At 38.8% G+C, this 22701-nt stretch overlaps 1 protein-coding gene across 1 annotated transcript in view; it reads left to right on the top strand.

Moving 5' to 3' along the window:
• The window catches only part of LOC127799536 (pyridoxine/pyridoxamine 5'-phosphate oxidase 1, chloroplastic), a 31856-nt gene extending 9575 nt beyond the window's left edge, over positions 1-22281 (top strand). The window contains exons 8-14 of the mRNA XM_052333652.1: positions 16805-16893; positions 17830-17880; positions 17971-18061; positions 19329-19433; positions 19515-19585; positions 20875-20970; positions 21906-22281. Of these exons, the coding sequence (XP_052189612.1) occupies positions 16805-16893; positions 17830-17880; positions 17971-18061; positions 19329-19433; positions 19515-19585; positions 20875-20970; positions 21906-21972 (570 nt within the window). The 3' untranslated portion in view covers positions 21973-22281. The remainder of the gene's footprint in view (positions 1-16804; positions 16894-17829; positions 17881-17970; positions 18062-19328; positions 19434-19514; positions 19586-20874; positions 20971-21905) is intronic.
• The last annotated feature ends 420 nt before the right edge of the window (positions 22282-22701 follow it).

Below are 22701 nucleotides of genomic sequence, written 5' to 3'. Positions count from 1 at the left end.
TGAATCAGTGTGATTCAAGGGCAAACACAGAGAGAGAGAGAGAGAGTGAGGGAGGGAGGAGAAGCAGAGATGTAAGAAAGGGAGGAGAATACGAGAACAGAGAGTTGTAGGGGGAGTGTAATGGAGAAAAAGTTCTAATCATTCAATATCCTTTCCCAAAAGGTTGGAAGAGTTAATATACTCACTCAGGTGGGGATATAATCACGCCCACTCAAGCGGTTACAACCGATAGCCTTGTCCTTTTCCCTAACAGATTCTCTTGTCCTTTTCCTAAGGCCTTACACGTGGCCTGACATCCTAACCGATTGCTAGCTGGAATGGAAATACAATAATGGAAATAAAGCAACTACAATGTAGTAGAAAATAACCATGCTGACAATAAATATATAGGAAGCAAAAAATTTAAAAGATTGCATGTCCGTGACAACTTTCCCCCCTTGGAACGTTTCTTGTCCTCAAGAAACGCTAAGGAGGCTTGCAGCTTTTGGGAAACGTTGCAGTAAGCTCGGAAGATACTCCCAGGTGTTGCTGTGGGTGCCCTCTTGCCCCCATTTCACCAAAACTTGAATGAGGGGAACCCCTTGGTTGTAAATCACCTTCCTGTCCATGATAGCTTATGGTTCCTTCTGTACATCCTTCTCCTTCTCCTTTTGTAGTGTGGGCAAAGCTGAGTTGACTTGCTCAGTCCTTGTGGATCTCTTAAGGAGAGATACATGAAAAATTGGATGTATGTTAGTCCCTTCTGGTAGCTGAAGCTTATAGGCCACTTTGCCTATTTTGTCTGTTATGGTGAACGGGTGTATTCATCTACTGATAGTTCTGTAAACGACCCTCTTATGGCTGGCAGCAACGGGGGTTTAAACCCATACATTGCTTCAAAGGGAGACATCTTTAAGGCTGTGGTATGTGGAATTATACCACCATTGGGCTAAGGGAAGCCACCTATGCCAGTGCTTGGGCTGCATTATACACATACATCTCAAGTAGGTTGCTAGTACCTGATTAACTTGTTCCGTCTGCCCATCCGTTTGTGGATGGTAGGCTGTTGACATATTGAGCCGAATTCCCATTGATCCCATAAGCTTTTGCCAAAAACGGCTTGTAAACACTTTATCACGATCTGAAATAATGGTTCCCGGCACCCCATACTGGGACACAATCCTGTTAATGAACAACCGGGCCACCTCTTTGGCTGTGTAAGGGTGAGCTAACCCAATAAACTAAGCGAATTTGGTAAACCTATCCACCACCACCATAACACTGTCTTTTCCTTCTGAGTTAGGCATTCCTTCGACAAAGTCCATGGCTACGCTAGTCCATGCTTTGTCCGGTATAGGCAGGGGTCGTAAGAGACCCGGGTAGGACACATTTTTCAGCTTGCACCTCTTGCATATATCGCATGCTAGCACAAACTTCTTGACATCCCTTCTCAAGTTGGGCCAATAGAATATCTGTTTAACCCTTAGGTAGGTATTTTGAATACTAGAGTGTCCACCCACTGGTGACTCATGTAGGGTTTGCAATATTTTCTGTTTGAGGTTTCCTCCATCCCCAATTACAATCCTCCCCTTGTATCTCAACATCCCTTCTGTTAAGGTGTAGCCGTCAGCCCTTCTTGGGATTACCACAGGTTCTTCTAACGTCTTTTTCACCTACTCGTCATCAGCATAACTGTCAATAACCTCTTGACACCATTCCGACACTACAACAGTAATGGCTGAAGTGCTGCCCTCTTCTTTGCACCTTGATAGGGCATTAGCTACCACATTTTCCTTGCCCCTCCTATATTGTATCAAATAATCGAGCCCCATTAGCTTGGTCATCCCTCTTTTTTGCAGTTGAGTGTGTAATTTTTGTTGTAGTAGAAACTTGAGACTCTCGTGATCTGTTTTAATAATGAATCTGCTGCCCTCTAGGTAGTGCCTCCATTTTTCTACTTCCATCAACATTGCTAAGAGCTCCTTTTCGTAGATACTTAACCCCAAATGCCTTGCACTTAGGGCCTGGCTCAGAAATGCCAGCGGTCCGCCCTTCTTTAGGAGGACTGCCTCGATGCCTACCCCACATGCATTAGTTTCCAATGTGAAGGGTTCATTGAAATTGGGTAATCCTAGAGTGGGGACTGTTCGCATTACTTCCTTAAGCTTTTGGAAAGCCTCCTCGGCCTCCTCTCCCCACTTGAAATTACCCTTCTTCAAGAGTTCTGTTAGTGGTTGACTTAACACCCCATAACCTTTTACAAACCTCCTGTAGTAGCCGGTTAAACCAAGGAATCCTCTTAATGCCTTCAGTGTTGTAGGTTTGGGCCAATTGAGCATAGCTTCAATCTTCCTCGGGTCTGTCCTCACCCCGTCTTCAGAGATTAAATGACCCAAATATTCCACTTGGCTTTGGCCAAAGGAACACTTAGACCTCTTGATGAACAGCTGATTGGACCGGAGGACCTTTAGGGTAGTTCTCGGGTGCTTTAAATGTTGGTCAAGGGAAGAACTATACACAAGAATATCATCAAAGAAAACTAGTATAAAGATCCTCAGATATGGTTCGAAAATTTGGTTCATAAGTAACTGAAAAGTGGCTGGGGCGTTAGTGAGCCCAAAGGGCATCACCAAGAACTCGAAGTGTCCATGATGGGTCCTAAAAGTAGTTTTATGGGTATCTTCAGTCTTCATCTTGATCTAATGGTAACTGGATCGAAGATCCAGCTTGAAAAAAATGGTTGCATTGTGTAATTCATCCATGAGATCTTCTACTAGGGGTATAGGGAACTTGTCTTTTATGGTTATGGCGTTTAATTGGCGATAGTTCACACAAAAACGCCAAGACCCATCTTTCTTTTTAACTAAGAGCATTGGTGAGGCGAATGGGCTATGGCTGGGCCTTATGAAGGACCGATTTAGCATTTCCTTCACCATTTTTTTGATTTCTGATTTTTGGGTTGGCGAATATAGGCCCTGGTGTTTATGGGTTTAGAATTAGGCTTAAGATTGATGGAATTATCCAGGTTGCGGGAAGGTGGTAAGGTGTTAGGCTCAGCAAAGAGGTCCCCAAATTCAATCAGTAGTTCATCAACAAGGTGCTAAGAGTGTACCTGGTCAATCTTTCCGTGAGGGCTGCTGGTAACTAAGCTTAGTTCGCCCATTGCTAGCTTCTCCCATCCTTCTTCCGCAGCTACAATTGAAAATAATTGAGCCAACTTGCTCCAGTTATTCTTGAAGGCTTTATGCAACCTCTTCCTGGTTATCAACTTGCATGTTCCAGTCTCTCTTCCTCCTTTTAATGTCATCCTCTTTCCTCCTTTATCAAAGGAGACTTCCATCCGATTGAAGTTGAAACTTATGGAACTCACCTCTTTCATCTAGTCAACCCCGAGCACCATGTCACAGCCTCCTAATTGCAACAGTCTAAGATTAGCTTCGTAACCTTCTCCTTGCATCTCCCACTTAAACCCATAACAAGCTGAATTACTCAGCATCTTGCCCCCATTTGCTATTGTCACACTCAGGGGTTGGGTATTAGAGAGTGTGCACTTCAGTTTTCTAGTGGTTTCCCCATCCAGGAAACTATGGGTGCTTCCGCTATCTATTAAGACCAGCAAGCCCTTATCCTTCACTCTCCCTTCCACCTTGATTATCTTATTGTCGATCACCCCCTTCAGTGCATGGAACGATATCTCTCCATTGTTCTCATTCCCAAACTCCTCATCTTCTTCAATTCCATCTCCTTCCTCTTCTTCCACTGCTTCTGAGTTGCCCTCTAAAAGAAGAAGTTGGCGCCTACATTGATGCCCTGGAAAATACTTGTCTCCACACTTGAAGCACAGGCCGAGCTGTCTCCTTTGGTCATTGTTCCTACCACTTGGCTGGAGCATCACCTGGGGCCTAATTCTGGTATTGCCTCTTGTCCACTCGCGGCCTACTCCTCTCCCGCCTTGGTGGGAGGGCCCTGCTGTCATAACTTTAGCTTGCTACCCCTATTTTTTCATTAATGCCTCCACTACCATCTCTTGTAACCTGGCACTCTCCACTGCTTGTTCCACCGTTCGAGGTCGGATCATCTTAACCATTGGCCTTAAATCGTCGTTGAGCCACTCAAAAAGCTGGACACAAAGTATGCTTCAGACAGATGTGGGTCTTGGCTACTCATGAGAGATCTCAGCTCCTCAAATCTTTTCAAGTAGGTTTTCAGCTCACCCACTTGCCTGAGTTTGTTAAATTCTTCAATAATGTCGGTCATACTTCTTTCCCCAAACCTTTCACACAGCTTCTCAGTAAACTCTCCCCATGTAAGTTGACCCCTCACACTGATCCAACCTTGGTACCACACATCCACGATGTCATCAAAGTAGGCAGTTGATAAGGCAACTCTCCGACCCTCTGGTATGCCATACCATTCATACATTCTTTCGCACTTCCGCACCCACCAACGGGGGTTTGTCTCCTTTAAAAACAGGTATCTCCATCCGGGGCATGGGGAAACCCGTTTGTTGGCGGTGTCCTTGCTTATCACGTCCCCTATCCTGCATTATTCCTACCCTCTTGTCCTGACCACTTCCCATATCAGGAGGTACAGGTCTGGTATGACCTCTATTGTGACATAAGAGAGGTTCCGTTCTATCTCGAGGAGGAAAGTCGGGGGCTAAACTGACTGGGTTTTGACGTGTGAATATCAACATGAACTGTTGAAGCTGGTTACCCAGTTCTTCCCTCGTCTGCACCATCTCTTCGCGCATTTGAGCTAGGCGTCCCGTACAGCTTCTAATCGATCGCCATGATCACCTCGTGGTTACGAGCATTTCCTAGCTCGAGCTAGTCTACTCGCCTCTGGACCTTGGTCATGGACGAGCTGACCTGTTGCAGTTGAGTCTCCATGTTTTTCATGCGGGTTCCTTCCGCCATGAGCTAGCGACAATCCTAGCCCGGAATTGAGCTCTGATACCAATTTGTCACGGTGTGACAATAAGAATTACCTTGAATCAGTGTGATTCAAGGGCAATCAGAGAGAGAGAGTGAGGAAGGAGGAGCAGAGATGCAAGAAAGGGAGGAGAATATGAGAACAAAGAGCTGTAGAGGGAGTGTAATGGAGAAAAAGTTCTAATCATTCAATATCCTTTCCCAAAAGGTTGGAAGAGTTAATATACTCACTCGAGTGGGGACAGAATCACGCCCACTCAAGCGGTTACAACCAATAGCCTTGTCCTTTTCCCTAACAGATTCTCTTGTCCTTTTCCTAAGGCCTTACACGTGGCCTGACATCCTAATTGATTGCTAGCTGGAATGGAAATACAATAACGGAAATAAAGCAACTACAATGTAGCAGAAAATAACCATGCTGATAGTAAATATATAGGAAGCAAACAATTTAAAAGATGGCATGTCCGTGAGAAGATCTAGGCCTCATCATTTTCACCATGGATCTAAGGTCATCACTCAATCCACTGATGAAACTTGATACAAAATACTCCTCAGTCATGCAGGGATTTTTGTTAAGCATGAGTGACTTCAGCTCTCAAATTTGAGCCAATACTCATGTACAATCCCAATCTGCCTCAGTTTATTAAACTCCTCGACAATATCCATAATCCTTCGTTCACCAAATCTTTCTCACAAACCCCTAGCAAACTCCTCCCAACTGCAGCTATCTCTCACCCCTAACCATCCTTGAAACCAAACATCGCCTACATCGTTCAGGTATGCTGCTGCCAGAGTAACCCTCTGGTCATTAGCCACTTGATGAATGTTGAACAACTTCTCGCACCTCCTGATCCACCACCGTGGCTTCATTTCATCAAACACCGATAATTCTAACTTAGGCACCGGAAATTCGAATGGCCAAAATTCATCGGAGCTTTTGGCCTCCTTCCCACCATATTTTCACCCATCACTATCGGACCAACCTCCAATTCAGAGGATCCGACGACTCTCTGACTAGTGCCAATACTTGAGAGTATTGGATCCATTCTCTCACAAGGGGGATAACCTTACCAATGCTTGATTTTGAGAACATTATCTCCTCCTGGATCTGGTTGCGCATCTCTCCTCGCAACCAATCTGAAACATCCTCCAACTTCTTATCAACCATGGCTCCTATAGCTTCTTCCATTGATCCTACCCGATTCTGCATCTCCATCTGCTTCATACGTGTGTCGTTGGCCATTGTAATAAGATCACTGGGAACCATCAGCCAGGAACTTGCTCTGATACCAATTTGTCAGATTCTCGATATGACAAGTAGAATTCTCAATCGCTTGAGAAGAATTGATACGAGGGAAATTTGGGAAATTAGGGGGAAGATTTGAGAGAATAGAGAGAGGGAGAAATGAGAATTGGGTGGGAAAGAGAATTGAGAGGGAAACTGATTTCTGAATTCATTCATCATGTGGGGGTAGGCGTAGATCAGTTGTATTTATACTGATCTATAGCTTAGATTGGGCTCCAAAAACGGTTATCCCATCCCACTTGTCTTACAACTTGCCATAGGACATGCTGGAACATTCCTCCAGCTATGCCAATACACGTGGCTTATTTAGCAAGGCCTAACAGCCTATTACATGAGGCTCAACAGCCTGCTAACATGACACTAAATAGAATGGTGATTGATTGAATAAGCACAGAGATCATTGTATGGAATGTTTGGTCCATGGGTATATAGGGATCTTAGTTCTAGTCTATTCTATAGGAGCTAATCAAGAATGTAGGGCTCTTGGCCTTAAGCATGATATAGGGGAGTCCAATTGGCCAGGAAACATTTTCTACTCTACCTACTTGAGAGCAATGAGCCTTGTTGATGCAATCTTGCCTCTTTCTCTTTCTATTTTTGTTGCTCTGTCTTTCATCTTTCCCAACTCATGTGTAACACCCGGTGTTACGAGAGTTGTAAAATAATAAAAAATAAAATAGGAATGGAGATTTCGAGAATTTCCAAAAATGCCCTTGAGAAGAAAAAGAGATGAATGGAACTAAAGATGCCTTAGGAATGGACAATTTAGTAAAATGGATAATATTTTCATTAAGGGTAAAATTGGTAATTTAGAAAATAATCCCATTATGGGATTTATTATGTGTGGAAATTCTCTATTATTTTTGCTCTTGAATTAATGGAAGAATTAGAGAAATAATAGATGCCCAAGATGGAAGATTGAGAGCCAAGTAAGTGTCTAAGAGTGACTTAGCAAACTCTTGTCCAAGAGAGTGGAAGATTGAAATTAAATCAAAAAGAAAAGTGAAATAGTCATTCTTGCATTTATGAGAGTCATCATTATGGTGATTAAAGAAAATATTTAATGAAAATGGAAATTAGTCTTGCATTAATGTGTGAAAATGTAGGATTTATTTAATGCAAAAAGAAAAGGAAAATTGTCACTCAAGTGATGGGTGAAATTAATCAAAATTAAATAAATCTTGAAAATGCCATTTTTGGGATTTGAAGGCTAAATGATCCAAGGGTTGAGATTTGGTCTTGGAAGTAAGATGAGAGAAGATCCAAGGGCTTGTATTAAAGCCTCCAAATGGCATGGATTGTGCTTCTTTGTATAGTGGAGATTTAATCTCCATTCTTTGATCAAGGGTTGAGATTAAAAATTTTAAAAGGCATGGATTGTGCTAGTTTGGAGGGTGGAGATTTTCTCTCATAAAGTAAGATCAAGGACTAGGATTTGATCTTGAGTTTGTGTGATATCAAGACAAAAGAAGCTTTCCTTGTGAAGAAAGAAAGAGAGAAAGAAAGAAAGAAAGATAGAAGGAAAGAAAAGAGAAGAAGAAATGCGGAAGAAGGAAAGGTTTCTTTGAGTAGGTCTTTGGAAGCCCTTGGAAAGCATCAAAGAAACTCATGGTAAGGGATGGCCCCATGAGGGGTGGCCTTGCATTGTTTGTAAGTATGTCTTGTAAACTTTTATGTTGCATTTGGCATGCTCTTCTATGTACATGAAACTTATGGCCATAAGGGTAGTTGGGGACATGGTGGGAAAGGTAGGTTGATGCCTCAAACCTTGGTGGGTTGTGAGGGCAAAGAGACCTAGCCACACATGCATTCACTTGGTATCAAATATTCTTGTTTATGTTCATATTTATACGCATTACACCCTTACTGAGCTTTATAGCTCATGAGGTTTTTATCCTCGCCTTGTAGGATAGTCATGTGCCAAGAGAAAGGGAATTTTGGAAGCTTGAAGCTTTGGAAGCATCAAGATGGATTTTGTTGTGGTTTTGTATTAATGTTGTATAAGTATTGTGATGTAACCATGTGTTGGGCGTTGGACCCTCATTGTATATTTTGTACCTTCAATCAAAGAAAAATTTGAATATTAAGTGTTGTAATGTTTGGAGGTTGAAAAGTCAAAAGAAAGTGCGAAATGGCGTGAGAGTGAAAAGTGGCAGCAGTCGAGGCCAGCTAGGAGCGCAGTAGGCGTGTGGGCGCATGCTGCTAGCACACCGTTGGGCCTAGTGCAGGCCTCGAGCGTGCTAATAGGCCCTGCCAGCCATTTTTTAAATTTTTTTTTGATAAATTTGAGATTTTGGAATAATTTTAGGCCCCAGACGAATTTTTTAAATAAAGAGATTTTTGGCAAAAATGTTGAAATTTTTGAAAAATAAAATGTGAGTTTTTTTTCCTTGAAATTGGGAAAATCGATGAGTTTTTTTAGAAATGTTGGCTAAGGAAAAATTTGAAAATTTTTCAAAGAAAAGATTTAACTCAAAATTTTCTATGGATTTTTGGGAAAAGAAAATGGGTTAATGGTGTGGGCTAAGCCAAAATATTCCTCTAAGAATCAAAGCTTTGGGCTATTTTGTGGAGCTAAAATCGAGACCCAAAGTATTTTTAACTGAGGGTAATTTCGACCTTTTCGTGAGGTGGCCATAAGTCTCAAGTTATTGAGCGAGATGCCAGTGCCATTTTGTGGGGTTCTGGGCAAGTCGTCCTTGGCTCGTATTTGGTTTGAGCTAAAGAGGGATGACGCTCACTCAAGATTTTGGATTCTTTCTGCTAGGTTTTCTCAGGTATTTTATTTTCGAATCCTTGAGTGGAGCGAAGGGAAAAGCGAAGCCTAATGCCTACCTAGAACGTTTCTTGTTGAAACATAGTCCAACCCTTTATTAATGGTTTGATGGGTGAACAATTCGATCGATTATTCACTTGTGGCACTCGTAGGTGGGAGCGGATTGTTACATCATGTTATTTGAAATATATATGTAGAAAAAGATGAAACAAGCTGGAAAAAATTGTAGATTATTCCTTATTGTATTCTCGAGTAGTATGGGGGTATTTATACACAACATCTACGTTATCTCTTACATTCTAGGAACATATTTGAATATGTTTAGAAGATAAAATACATCATATACAACAACGAGAATTTTAAAAAATCGCTGAGGTATCTTGAATTATCTGTTGCTTTTATTCCTTTATTCTTGGAGTTTTCTAATCTCCAAATCACCTTATCACTTTATCCTTTTTATCTCCTATTTTTCAGCCATAAGATTAGGAGAAAAATCCAGCTATCACTCGAGTCATCATTTGAGTAAACTGTCCACAGTTTATTTTATTTCCACAATATTGATATCTTTGTAATATTTCCAACACTCCCCCTCAAATTGGTGAGTGGATATTCTCCGTTCCTAGCTTTCATGTAATTTCTTCAAATCTAGTTGTAGGAAGACCTTTTGTAAAGATATTTGCCCATTGATTATTTGATGAGACCATTGCCTAATTTCTCTTTGATGAAATGTCGAACAACCTCTATATGTTTAGTTCGATCATGTTGCACTAGGTTATGTGCCATGCTTATTGTTGACTTGTCACTTGTTGTCACAATATAGGCTCATAGATTCTATTCCTTTTAATCCCAAATCGTTGATAATGATTCTCAACTACAATAACTCACAAATTCCATGAGCCATTGCTCTTAATTCTGCCTCAACACTAGATCTAGATACTACCAGCTATTTCCATGAAACAATGTTTCCTCCAAGAAATATACAAAAACCTACAGTAGATCTCCTATCTGTCAAGGATCCAGCATAACCAACATCCATATAAGCTTCTATAGTCAATTTTCCTCCTGTTTTAAACATAATTCCTCTCCCTAGTGTGGCTTTCAAATACTGTATGATTCTATGAACTGCTTGCATATGTTTTTCTTTAGGATCATGCATAAATCTGCTAACAACCCCTATTGAGTAGGCAACATCAGGTTATATATGATATGGATAAATTAACCTTCCTACTAGTCTTTTGATATTGACCTTTATCAATAGCACTTCCATCTTCTTGTCCCCCCAATTTGTAATTTTGCTCAATTGGTGTATTGGAAGCTTGACATCCTAGCTTCCCTGTTTCTTTGAGCAAATCAAGAACATATTTTCTTTGGGAAATAAATATGCCTTGTTTAGAGTAGGCAACTTCAATCCTTAGGAAATATCTCAACCTTCCTAAATCTTTAATTTGAAACACTTTAGCTAATTGAATCTTCAATTTTCCTTTTTCAATATTATCATCTCCATATACAATTATATGATTAACATATACTAGGAGGATAGCGAGTTTACATTCCTTCGAGTGTTTGATGATGAGAGTGTGATCTTCTTAGCTTTGTCGATATTCCATCCTTAGCATAGCTTGAGTAAATCTGCCAAACCATGCTCTAGGGAACTGCTTTAGTCCATAGAGAGCTTTCCTTAGTTTGCACACTTTGTTTGGCCCAAATTTATTCTCAAAACCTAGTGGTGATTCAACGAAGACCTCTTCTTTTAAATTTTCATGTAGGAAGGCGTTTTTAACATCAAACTGTTGTAGATCCTAGTCAAAGCAAGCTATAATAGATAATAGGAATCTAATCGTATTCATTTTAGCCACAGGGGCAAAAGTTTTTGATAGTCGATTTCATGGGTTTGTGTATAGCCTTTTGCAACTAAGTGAGCTTTATACCTAACGACCCACCAGCTTTGTATTTGAGTGTATAAACCCATTTATAGCCTATTGGCCTTTCTTCTTTTGGTTGATCAACCACCTCCTAAGTCTTTTTTTTTTTTTCTAGGGCATTTATTTCATCCCTCATAGCAAGGGTCTAGCTCTTATCTTTTAATGCTTCATGAACAGTCCTTGGGACAGTTATGGAGTCAAGATTTGAAAGAAAGGATGAATGTTGCAAAGATAAATGGTGAGAGGAAACAAATTGAGAAATAGGGTGTTGAGTACACTTACGGTTACCCTTCCTCAATGCAATAGGCCACTCAAGATCAGTAGGATTTTGAAAGTTAGATTAACCAGGTTTCAAAATTTCATTACTTGACATCGGGTTTGAAATGGGGAGCATCTCTTAGTCCAAATTAGGTTATGGTCTTCTTGAGTATACAAGTGTAGGCTCCTTATGCTTCTTTGTCTTTTGCAGATTTAGAGGTTTCAATGGTGAGGCTGGCGTAGGGAAAGACTGATTGCTGGTCATTGATTGAAGGGTGGTCATCATTAACTGTAGACTGGTCATGGATAGTGGTTATAGGCAAAGGTAAAGGCATGTCTTGGGTTGTTGCTATAGGCAAAGGCTGGTTATGGTCCATTACTGTAGGCTAGTCATGGTCAGTTGCCATAGGTAAAGGCTGCAAGGATTGATCATGGTCAGTTACTGTAATATCCCATATTTTCGTGAGATTGTCACGTATTTTAAGTGAGTTTAAAATACCGAAAAGTGGCTTGATAGTAAAATAAATTGTCGAATCAATGGAAGGGAGTACCCTGGGATATAAATACTTGAGGAAATATGACATTTCAAAGGGTTATGAAGGTCTTGAGGGAGAAGTTCAGTTTCTGAGCTAGGGGCAAAATCGTAATTTTTGAGGTTCGGGTAAAAGTGTAATTTACCTAAAAACCAAGAGTATTAGCATAATTAGTCCTTTTTTTGGGGACTAAAATGCAATTAAAAATTGGCCTAGGGACTAAGTTGAAAAGGGTCTAAGTGCAATTATCTAAAAAGTTTGGGCCAAAGTGTAATTCTTGAAACCTTTTTCCTAGGGGTATTTGGGAGATTAAGGTTAAAGCCTCATGATGACTTTAGAGATAAGATGAAAGCTCATGACGACTTATTTGATAAGATTTGATTGGATGCGATTTGATTTGGATAAGATTTGATTGGATGTGATTTGATTTGGATAAGATTTAATAAGATCTTATTTGAATAAGATCTGATTCGGATAAGAATGATTGCAAAAAATCTTAGAAGATTTGGAATGATTAGAGAATATCTTAAAAGATTTGAAATGATTAGAGAATATTTTAAAAGATTTGAAATGATTGGAATATCTTGGAAGATTTAGAAAATATTTGAAATGATTGTAACTTACTTAGTGTCCAAGTTTCCAAGCCTATAAATAGGGTGCTCATGGCCAAGGGTTTCCTCATTCTAAGTTGTGATAGATTCGTGCTAGACGAGAGTGCTTCGAGCTTAGTGGATAGAAAGCTTTTGTTCCTAGAGAAGAAGAAGCACTTGCGCAACGCATGAGGGCATGTGAGGAGGTGGTTTGGTCAGAAGACTTGAAGATTTGCACAAATTTTGAGGAATCCCGAATTAAGTCAAGGTGAGAGTTCCTACCCCAAACTTGATTTGTGAGATTCCTATACTCCGAATCCTATTTTTGTTCTCTTATGTGAGACTACTATTGCATGAAACGTGTTTTGTGTAATGTTTTTGTACGCAAAATCATATTGTTCTTTTACATGAAATCATGTTGCATATATGAAATGTAATTTCTTGGAAAATATATTTTCTTGGTTTTCAACTATTGCATTTATAAAATCCGTGTGGCCATACTATTGTACCTATCTATTGTTGTTCGAGGGCAAAAGTCGGATATCCCCCGAGAGGCGCTATGCGTGCACTGTTGAGAAAGCTCTTGTAGGGAAGATCGTGAGCCTAAGGGATGGTGGAGGTGGTGTTTGCATGAGTTCTATGCAGTCGGGTTGAGATGACATGGTTAGGGACCTCTCGAGAGGCGCTGTGCGTGCGCCATTGAGAAAGTTCTCGTTGGAGGAGGCTGGCATGTTCACAAGGCACTTTGGAGTAGTCCTCATTTTTCTCATACGTTTTATACTTGTTTATGCATTGATATAAACTATTTTTGGAGCTCTCACTAGAAGATTCATTTTCTAATTGGACTATGTCCCTGAAATATTAAAACGTTCCAGGTTCGACAAGTGGCTCTAAGGGAAAAAAGATGGCTGAAGGATAAGCTTGTTTTGCTGTTTGTAGCATGTTTTAGCATATCTTTATGTATGTATGAGAAATTCAGTTGATGCAAACCTTAGTATGATTTGCTTATGTTGAGGCATTTGGTTATCGCTTTTGAGAAATGATATCCATGTAATACGTTTGTAAACGTCTTGAACGATTTCTTATATTATAAATAAAGCATTATGGTTGTATATCATATCAGGTTTGATCGAGCTTCCGCATTTGTAATGATATCACCTGTCTTAGTTGTATGATTATCGAGTTTGTTAGGCTGAGAAGGTGAAATTAGGATTATTGGGAATTTGTGTGATGTATGTCAATGATTGTGGTATGAAAAGAAATTTATATCCTGAAATCTCAAGTTATAACATACTCGAAAAATTTGGGGTGTTACAGTTACTGTAGACAAAAGAAAGAGAAAAGCTTCATCTTCTAAAGTGGAATAGTGCTCCCCGAGGAGATGAAGACTGGGAGAAGGGAAAATGGTTGATCTTCATAAAAGGAGACATCAAAGGATATAGAGAACTTTTGAGAAGGGGGATGATAACACTTGTATCTTTTTTTAGTGTTAGAATAACCAAAAAGTAGGCATTTAAGTGCTATAGGGTCAAGTTTAGTGCGGTTGATTTTGTGAATATGGACAAAAGTGGTGCAACCAAAGACCTTGAGAGGTAAATTGGTCGAATATGGTAGATAAAGGTAGGAAACAAAGAGTTTTTAAAGAGATTTTGTTGGTTAAGGATCCAAGATAGGATTTGGTTGATAAGTTGTGTAGCAGTTAAGACTGTTTCCCCTCCAAAAACAAGATGGATCATGGGTGTTAAAGAGAAGGTCTCGAGTCACATTTAGAAGGTGACAGTTCTTCCTCTTAGCAACCCTATTTTGCTGAGGAGTGTCAACACAAGAGAACTCATGAATAACCCCATGGGATTGAAAAAAATGGTGTAGGGTATGATTAAAATATTCCTTCTCATTGTCTGAATACGCGAACCCCAAATTGCGTATTAATGAGTTGAAAGAAATGTTGAAGGATCTTTGGAACTTAAGATTTTTCTTTCAGCAAAAATAGGTAGGTGACCCGAGTATAGTCATGAATAAAAGTAATGAACCACTTAGCCTTATTTAGATTAGAAACTTTGGAAGGACCCCATACATCATACTGAATTAAATCAAAAGGAGCTAAAGTTTTTATTGATGAAGGTGGAAAAGATGCACGATGGTGTTTAGCAAGCTCACTCACTTTGCAATGAAAATCAGAACTAAAGACATGTAGAATAAAGAAGGAAGCATAACTTTAAGAGAATCAAAAGTGAGATGACCTAAACGTTTATGGTGAAGCCAAATGTTGGATAGTTTAGGTGATTTTGCTTGTGTTTCAGCAGATTATTTCTTAGAAGCAACAACAGCCTGACATCATCAAGAAGATACAACCTATTCTATACTTTAGCAGCTCCAATCTTTTTCCCCAATATCCAGTTCTAAAATACACATTGGTTGTCAGAAAAAATAATAATGTAGTTTAGGTCTTTGGTTAGTTTAGAAATGGGGATGAGATTAGTAGTAAGTTTTGGTACATGACGGATATTAGTTAAATGAAGAGAAGGTGTTAAGGTGATATGGCCTTCACCAACAACAGTGAGAGAGGATCCATTGGCAATAATGATGTTGTGATGCCCTAAACTTGGTTTATAGGACATAAATGAAGTCGAATCATGGGTCATATAGTCAGTAGCAACCAAATCAAGTATCTAACAGTTAGGTGGAGATGTTCCAAAAGCATTAAAAGAGGAAGAAATAAGACACTTACCATTACGGGTAAATGAACAAGAACTAGAAGACTTGGAGAGTGTATCAAGGAGACCTTTCAGCTGTTCAATCTCTTCCTTGATATCAATACTCGATGAGAAAGTTTGCTTTGGCTGAGAGTTGTCTTGATTAGTGAGATTAGCCTGGCCATTGAGAATTCCTTTAAAACCTCCCAATCTGTTGAATACTTGTTCTTTTCCATGAAATTTGAAACAATTTTCTTTTGTGTGTCTTGGTTTCTTGCAATAGCTACACCATAAACCATCTTTGTTAGACTTCGATCCTGGTTTAGCTATAGCTGGAATGGTCTTGTTTATTGCCATGGTAGATCCAATAGATGTTGATGGATCAAGCATGGCAGAGTGTCATGTCTCTTCCCCTCGAACAATAGAGAATGCCTCTGCAATAGGAGGCATATGATCCTTTCCCAAAAAATCTTTCCTCTTACTTGGTCATACTCTAGGTTAAGACTAGCAAAAAAATCAAAGACTCGATCTCTCTCCACAAATCCAGAGTGTGTCTAAGTATCTTTGGGGTAGATCATTGTCATATTCTAGTAGTGATCGATCTCAGACCAAATACTAGTAAGTGTGTTGTAATAATCAATCACTATCATCCCTCCTTGCTTCATAATAGCAGCCTTGGTCCGAATCTCATAGATAACTGATGCATCCTGCTTCATGGAATAGCTTTTGGGGAGAGTCTCCCAAATGTCATGAGTAGAAGATAGAAACATGCAGTTTCTACTTATTTCTGGTAACATGGAGTTCCAAAGCCATGACATCTTCTTCATCCCATGCCCCAAACCTTAGATCGATAGAGCTAGGACCTTTGTTGGTTAGGCAAGACAGTTTTCCCCTTTAGATAGGTAGAGACTACTTGAGACCATTGTAGATAATTCTTTCCGTGGAGTCAATAAGGTAAATTGATGGGATGAAGATCACTATGAGGGTTAGGTGTATTTTCAATAGGTTGAAGATTACTCGAGAAATCAGTGGGTTCATCCCCTAATGGAAGATGAAGAAGGATTTGGAGTGATTGCATCAGAAATTGTAGACATGGTAGTGGCAATATTGGCTAAATAGATGCATCAATGAAGACTGAAAAAAAGAGAGAGAGTTGAGGGTAGCTGTTGAACAGCAATGAAGGCTAAAACGACACACAAAAAAAACCCTCCTAAAGATGGGTACAAAAAAAATTAGGGTTCCAAGAAAGAAGGGTCTGATACCATGTAAAAAAAAAATGAAACAAACTGGGAAGAACTGTAGTTTCTTCCTTATTGTATTCTCGAGTAATATAGGGTATTTATACACCACCTAGTTTATCTCCTATATTCTAGGAACATATTTAAATATGTTTAGAAGATAAAATACATTATATATAATAAGAAGAATTTTAAAAAACTGTTGAGATATTTTGAATTATCTGTTGCCTTTATCCCTTTATTCTTGGAGTTTTCTAATCTCCAAATCACCTTATCACTTTATTCTTTTTGTCTCCTATTTTTTGGCCATAAGATTAGGAGAAAATCCAACTGTTCACAATTTATCTCGAGTCATTCTTCGGGTAAACTGTCCACAATTTATTTTATTTCCACAATATCGATATCTTCATGATATTTCCAACAATAGATGTGACTGATGGATTTGTCCCTAAAACTTAGGTACCTGCTAGAGTTGCTTCAAGATTAAAATGTAATTTGATTAAGTAATTTTTAAATAGCCCTATGGTGTAATTCGGTGAAAATTCATTCGCAAAACCTCTGGATTTTCATTGCAGTTCCAGAAATGGTTTGATGATGCCCTGGCTGCAGGCTTAAGGGAACCAAATGCTATGGCCTTGTCAACAGCTGGCAAAGATGGGAAACCGTAAGTTTCTCTTGTTTTGGTAGTCTTCTCATCCTGCTTGATAGAAATCCAGGTTGGATAGACATTGTAGAACAGCTGAAATGAGCAAATCCTCAATAAGACATGATGTCTCTGGCTTATTTAATTTTTGCCTGTTCTGTTTCAGATGATTCTTTATCAGACTGGACAAAATTTGTTAAATCTGACATTTCCCTATTTATAAATTTGAATTCATATTCTTGCAGAATACTGCTATATGTCTGAGTCATAGACTTGCCAAGTTATATCAAATTTGATAGTCATGACCATGCTATTTTGACATTATAAGTAGGTATCTGGAAACTATATTTCATGAATTGTCCCTATTCCATTAGTTGAACACACACCACAAGATAATCACGACATGATGCTATTCTTTTTATGAAAAATCAAACATTATGTTATTATATTTCATTATTTTTCTTTAGTATCATTGTTAATGTGTGACTAAGATAAAGATGCTATAGTGAATATGCAGCCATATAGGAAAAGATAGAAATAGAAATGAGGATATCTGTAATGAGGTTGGAGTAGTGCCTATTGAAGATAATATGCACGAGACACAATTATTATGGTTTGATCATATGAGAAGAAGACCAATAGATGCTTATATGAAAAGAGTGGATAAAATGGAAGGAATTTGTGGGGAAAGAGGTAGAAGAAGCCCAAGAAAAACTTTGTGAAGAACTCTTTTATATGACATGGGATATAATAACCTTACAGAGGATATGGCCTTAAATAGAGTAATTGGTGAACTGGAATCCATGTAACCAACCCCACCTCTCAGGATTAAGGCTTGGTGCATGGTTATTGTTGCTAAGTATCATTGTTAATGCCTTGATAGATGGTCTATTCTTTTTTAAGTAGAACTTATTGACTTTTCATATTTACCGCACATTGTTTTATTTTTTTCTGCAGTTCATCACGAATTGTATTACTAAAAGGAATTGATCAAGGTGGTTTTGTCTGGTTAGTTCTGTTTTGACTCTTCTGGTAGTGTTTACTAATAGGGTGGCTGTAAATGGCAATCCTTCTTATCTCTTTGATTTCATTGAGCAGGTATACCAACTATGAAAGCCAAAAGGCTCGTGAAATATTTGAAAATCCTCATGCATCACTTCTATTTTACTGGAATGAGCTAAACCGCCAGGTAAACCTTCTTCTCACTGTACCGCCATCAAACTGTTGCAGGGAAAGGGACCTGTAAGTAGGGTGTTATTAGGCCCTTGATCCTGGTGGAAGTGTTGACATCTCTTAGGACTTGTCGATTACAGGTGTTGGCCCCCCTTTTCTTTTGCAATTTTGACAAATACATAACCTTTGAAAAACAGCAATACATGGAGAAGTTCCTTAATTTTTAAATGAATTGTTTGAATCACATGCTATGAGCCTTGATTTCTTTTGTAGATTCCCAGTGGGTAGAAAATCATTTAGGTTGGGATATAGGTCCCTGTCAGGGGAAAAGGAAAAGAAGAATGTTTATATGCTCATTAATCCATCCAATTCTATGGCTAGTATGATAAGAGGGTTGACACTTGCCTTTAGGCAGAATAAAAGTGAGATGCTATCTCAGTGATGCTCTCAACAAATCAGATATTCTTTTGCTGCTTGCCTTTAAACTTTACACTTATGGTTAGATCCTCAGAGGGGGAAGAGGAAATTGTGGTTAAGGCTGTTTGTTGGGGTCCTATAGTGGAACTTAACAGTAACCATCTTGCTCCCTGATGTCTTATCCGATAATATATGGCCAAAAGCCCCCTTGATCTAGCAAATTTTAAAACTATTGTAGGTGAAATGTCACAATCTAATCCCATATCAATAGTCTACTGAGGAGGTCTTGGGTGAATTAGTTGGTCCCATGAACCCATAAGTCACCTTCAACTAGTACTTTTGGGTGTGGACCTTTGGTGTTACTAGTGATATCAAAGGAACCTAGGACCACCACTACAATGTGGATTTGGGGGGGCGCTGGGGAAGTGAACTGAAACTGATATTGGGTCAGATTGAGATGTGGAATTTCTAACCTGGTGAGGACGCCAGGAATTAAGAGGGGAGTTTGTCACATAGGGATCGATTGTCTATTGGGGAGGCCTTGGGTACATTACTTGGTCCTACAAACCCACAAGTCACCTTCAGTGAGCACTACTGGGTGAGTAACTGTGGTGTTACATTAAGGACCTTGAACAATTTGACATAATTCTAGGCTGTGAAAACAATTATTATCTTGTGGTTGCCATGCTTCTATCTGCAAGAGGTTTTCAAAAGCTTATCATCTAAATGGTGCATACCTCTTCAGTCTTCAATTTCCAACTGCTGCTGATTTTGGTGATAATGGTTATGATGACACAAATATATAAATCACAGACTTGTCAGAGAATGTTTATTTGCAAACAACTAAACAGTTAAGTGATTTCTAGGTAAGAGTGGAAGGATTTGTGGAGAAAGTCTCTGAAGAAGAATCTGATCAGTACTTCCACAGTCGTCCTCGAGGAAGTCAACTTGGAGCAATAGTTAGCAAGCAGGTTTGTTTCCCACTGCCCCCACCCCTTCTAAACACAGAAAACGATGCTGCATAAACTAAGTTTATTTATTCCTCTATACAGAGCACAGTAATTGCTGGACGGCATATTCTCGACCAAGATTATAAAGAATTAGAAGCAAAATTCTCTAATGGGTTAGTATCAAATGTCCTTTGGGTTCTTTCAAACCTTCTTGGACAAATTTGGTAACGTGGTTCAAGATGCTTAGGGTGTGCTTGATAGAACTTCTAGTTTTATGTTTTTAGTATTTTGTTCTGGATTTTATTTTTTTGTGTTTAGTTTTTGTTTTGAACTGAAGAACTTCATATGTTATTTGGTAACTTTGGTTTCAGTTTTGCTTTGGATTTTTGTCTTCTTCTTACTCAAGGGTGACCCTTGGTAGCAATGGTAAGGTTGTTCTTATGTAACTAGAATGTCATGGGTTCGAGTTGGAAACAGCCTATTTGTAAAGCGAAGGTAAGGATGCTTACAAAAATGACCATCTCTGACCCTTGAAATGGGGAGCCCTGTGCCATGAGTGTACCCTTTCTTCTTCTTTCTCCTCTCCACCGCCAGTGATCTGGTGGCTCCCTACAGCAATGAATGTTGTTGGTTGGAGGGGAGGGAAAGAAAATGAAAACAAAAACAAGCACTCACATTTTCTACTTTCAATTCCAAATTAATGAAAAGGAAAACAGAAAAATTGAAAATGGAAGTCCTACCAAATGGGGCCTTAGTTTTTGATTCATTTTGGATGCAGTTATCAAGATCAACCCACATGGCTATCCCTGGGGTGGAGTATGAACTCTGAAATCAACAAAAGACTTAAAAGGTCTTGCTGGTGTTACAACCCAGATGTACTGGATACTTATACCTTGCCAGTCGCAGGAGGGGTCTAAGTTATTCATTGTAAAATAAATAAATACAATGAAAGAATGATTAACATCTGGATTAAGTATTTACTTTCTATCTTTCTGCATGTAGATATATGTATGTTGTCTTGTTTATTATCTGAGTACATCAACCATCTATATGGTCATTTCCATGGCATGATTTTCCATTGTTACCAACTGAATAAACTGTGATGAGGGTTTCCATGTTGCAATCTTTTGCCTGCATTCTGTGCTTGCCTACACGTCTATCAAAAATTTGTTGTTTCCTCCATTCTATACCTAGGAAGGATGATCTGGTGCTGGCATACCATCCATGACTACTTGCTCAAGTTGGTACCCTTCATGATTGGAATTAGCAAGTGGATCATTTCTGCGTCAATATCCTCTGATGATGACTGCTTTCTGTATCATTCTGAACTTTGACTGCCAACATCATGCAAGAACTTTTCCCAATAACAACATACCAAGTCTTATTCCCACTAAGTGGGGTTGGCTACATGGTTCTATCTTGCCAATCAAGAACTTCTAATAATATTTTTTTTAATCTGCAGAAGTTTGATCCCCAAGCCCAAACACTGGGGAGGATACAGGCTTAAACCAGAGGTTTTCGAGTTTTGGCAAGGACAGCAGTCCCGCCTGCATGATAGGTATTTTTATTCGTTGCCTCATGCTAAATTCTTGGACAATTGGCTTTTAGGGAACAAAGAGGAACAAAATCTGAAATTTGGCCATGCATATGAATAGTGTGTTTTGATCCTTGTATTAGGATCCCATAACAGTTCAAATAGAATGGGACCTACTGATGCATTCAGTACATCTCAACATTGTATGTATTGTTTCTAAAATCACCCTTTAAATGTTGACAATCCCAAGTTCTATAGCAATCTTGGACTGGTATTTTGCAAGTAAACATGCTATAGGTGTAGATCATTGTTGAGAACTTATTGCTAATTCATGTATAGAAATTATGCATTTGGCCCAAATTACTTGGGTTCTAATAGTCTTTAATTTTTGATTGTATCCTCTTTGAAAATTAACAGGTAAACAGAATTGCACCCATGGGAGTGATTGGGAAGAGTGCAAAATATAATTTGACAAATTTGAAATGATTGAGCTAATTAAAGGAAAACCTAGGAGACGGTGTTAAAAAGAAACAGACAAGTTGAGGAACTTTGGAGAAATCCTGATCTTAAGAGGTTTTCTCGGTTTGTTTTTCATAAAATTAGAAAGAAACTTTGAAATAAAACATCAAAATATGCATGTATTCTGAGACAATGAATAAAATAGAAAATAAAACTTAACTTTGATCATAACATAATTACGCAAAACAATTTCTTTTGAAAGTGACAAATTACCTGTATTATCAAGGGGATGCTTCTAATATGATGAAAATTTTCCGCCTTAGAAAACCTTATCATCTGGTGATATCTAGATATTCAATATCATGTTTCATTATCGCCTTTTGCTTGTAAAAGTTGAGATTTCAATCTGTCAAGTAGTCCTGCATAAGAAAAAAAAAAAAAAATACAAAGAACATGGTAGGGAGTGTGATTGCTAATTTACAACTTCGTGCCTTTGACAGGATTCGATATTCTTCTGAAGTAATTGATGCAAAAAGCCTATGGAAAATTGAGCGACTGGCCCCCTGACTAGTTGTAGCAACATCTTCACTGTGAAGCTCAGTGGTGGATATGTTTTTATGTTTATTTCTTTCTATGCAAGTAGCAAGACTCATGCAGTTGCATATGTACTCTGTATGAGTAGATATAGCAATTTAATGAGGATATTTTACATGTAATAAAAGAATATATCCTATGATTTTTTTATCTGCTAGGACTGCATTGTTTTTGAGCTGAGTATCACTGGTACAATTGTATTTTACAATCGCATTCTGTACGGTAATCAACAACGTATGCAATTTAAAACTTATTATATAATTCACGCAGTTAGAACAGGTTACCAAGACTACAAATATATCACTTGATTGATTGTCAATCTTTTCTGCTAATTGAACTGTGAAACAAGGAATAAATAGTTAAATTTTATCTTAGTCAGTACTTGGCACATGATTATCTTAAGATGGTGGATTATACCACCTCTGGCTGGGGGTTTGTTTCCTATTCATAATAACCATTCTATAAAGAGATTATCCGTCATCATGTTTATATTCCTATCCTGTGCGATATTCTGAGTCAATGACACGCACTATGTTTTTGTGCTTCTGAAGTCTGGGATGAACTTGTGATGGGCATCTGTTAATCAAGGTTGGATTAGTACGAACCCCCTTCCACGCCTTGGATTATATGTGGGCTGGGGCACAAGTCAAAAACCAAGGTATTAGTCATGGAGGATTCTGATAGTTACAATTGCATAATGCT

The sequence above is a fragment of the Diospyros lotus genome, chromosome 4 (genome assembly GCF_014633365.1).
Source record: "Diospyros lotus cultivar Yz01 chromosome 4, ASM1463336v1, whole genome shotgun sequence".
Classification (NCBI taxonomy): domain Eukaryota; kingdom Viridiplantae; phylum Streptophyta; class Magnoliopsida; order Ericales; family Ebenaceae; genus Diospyros; species Diospyros lotus.
This window is presented reverse-complemented; position numbering and strand designations above follow the sequence as displayed.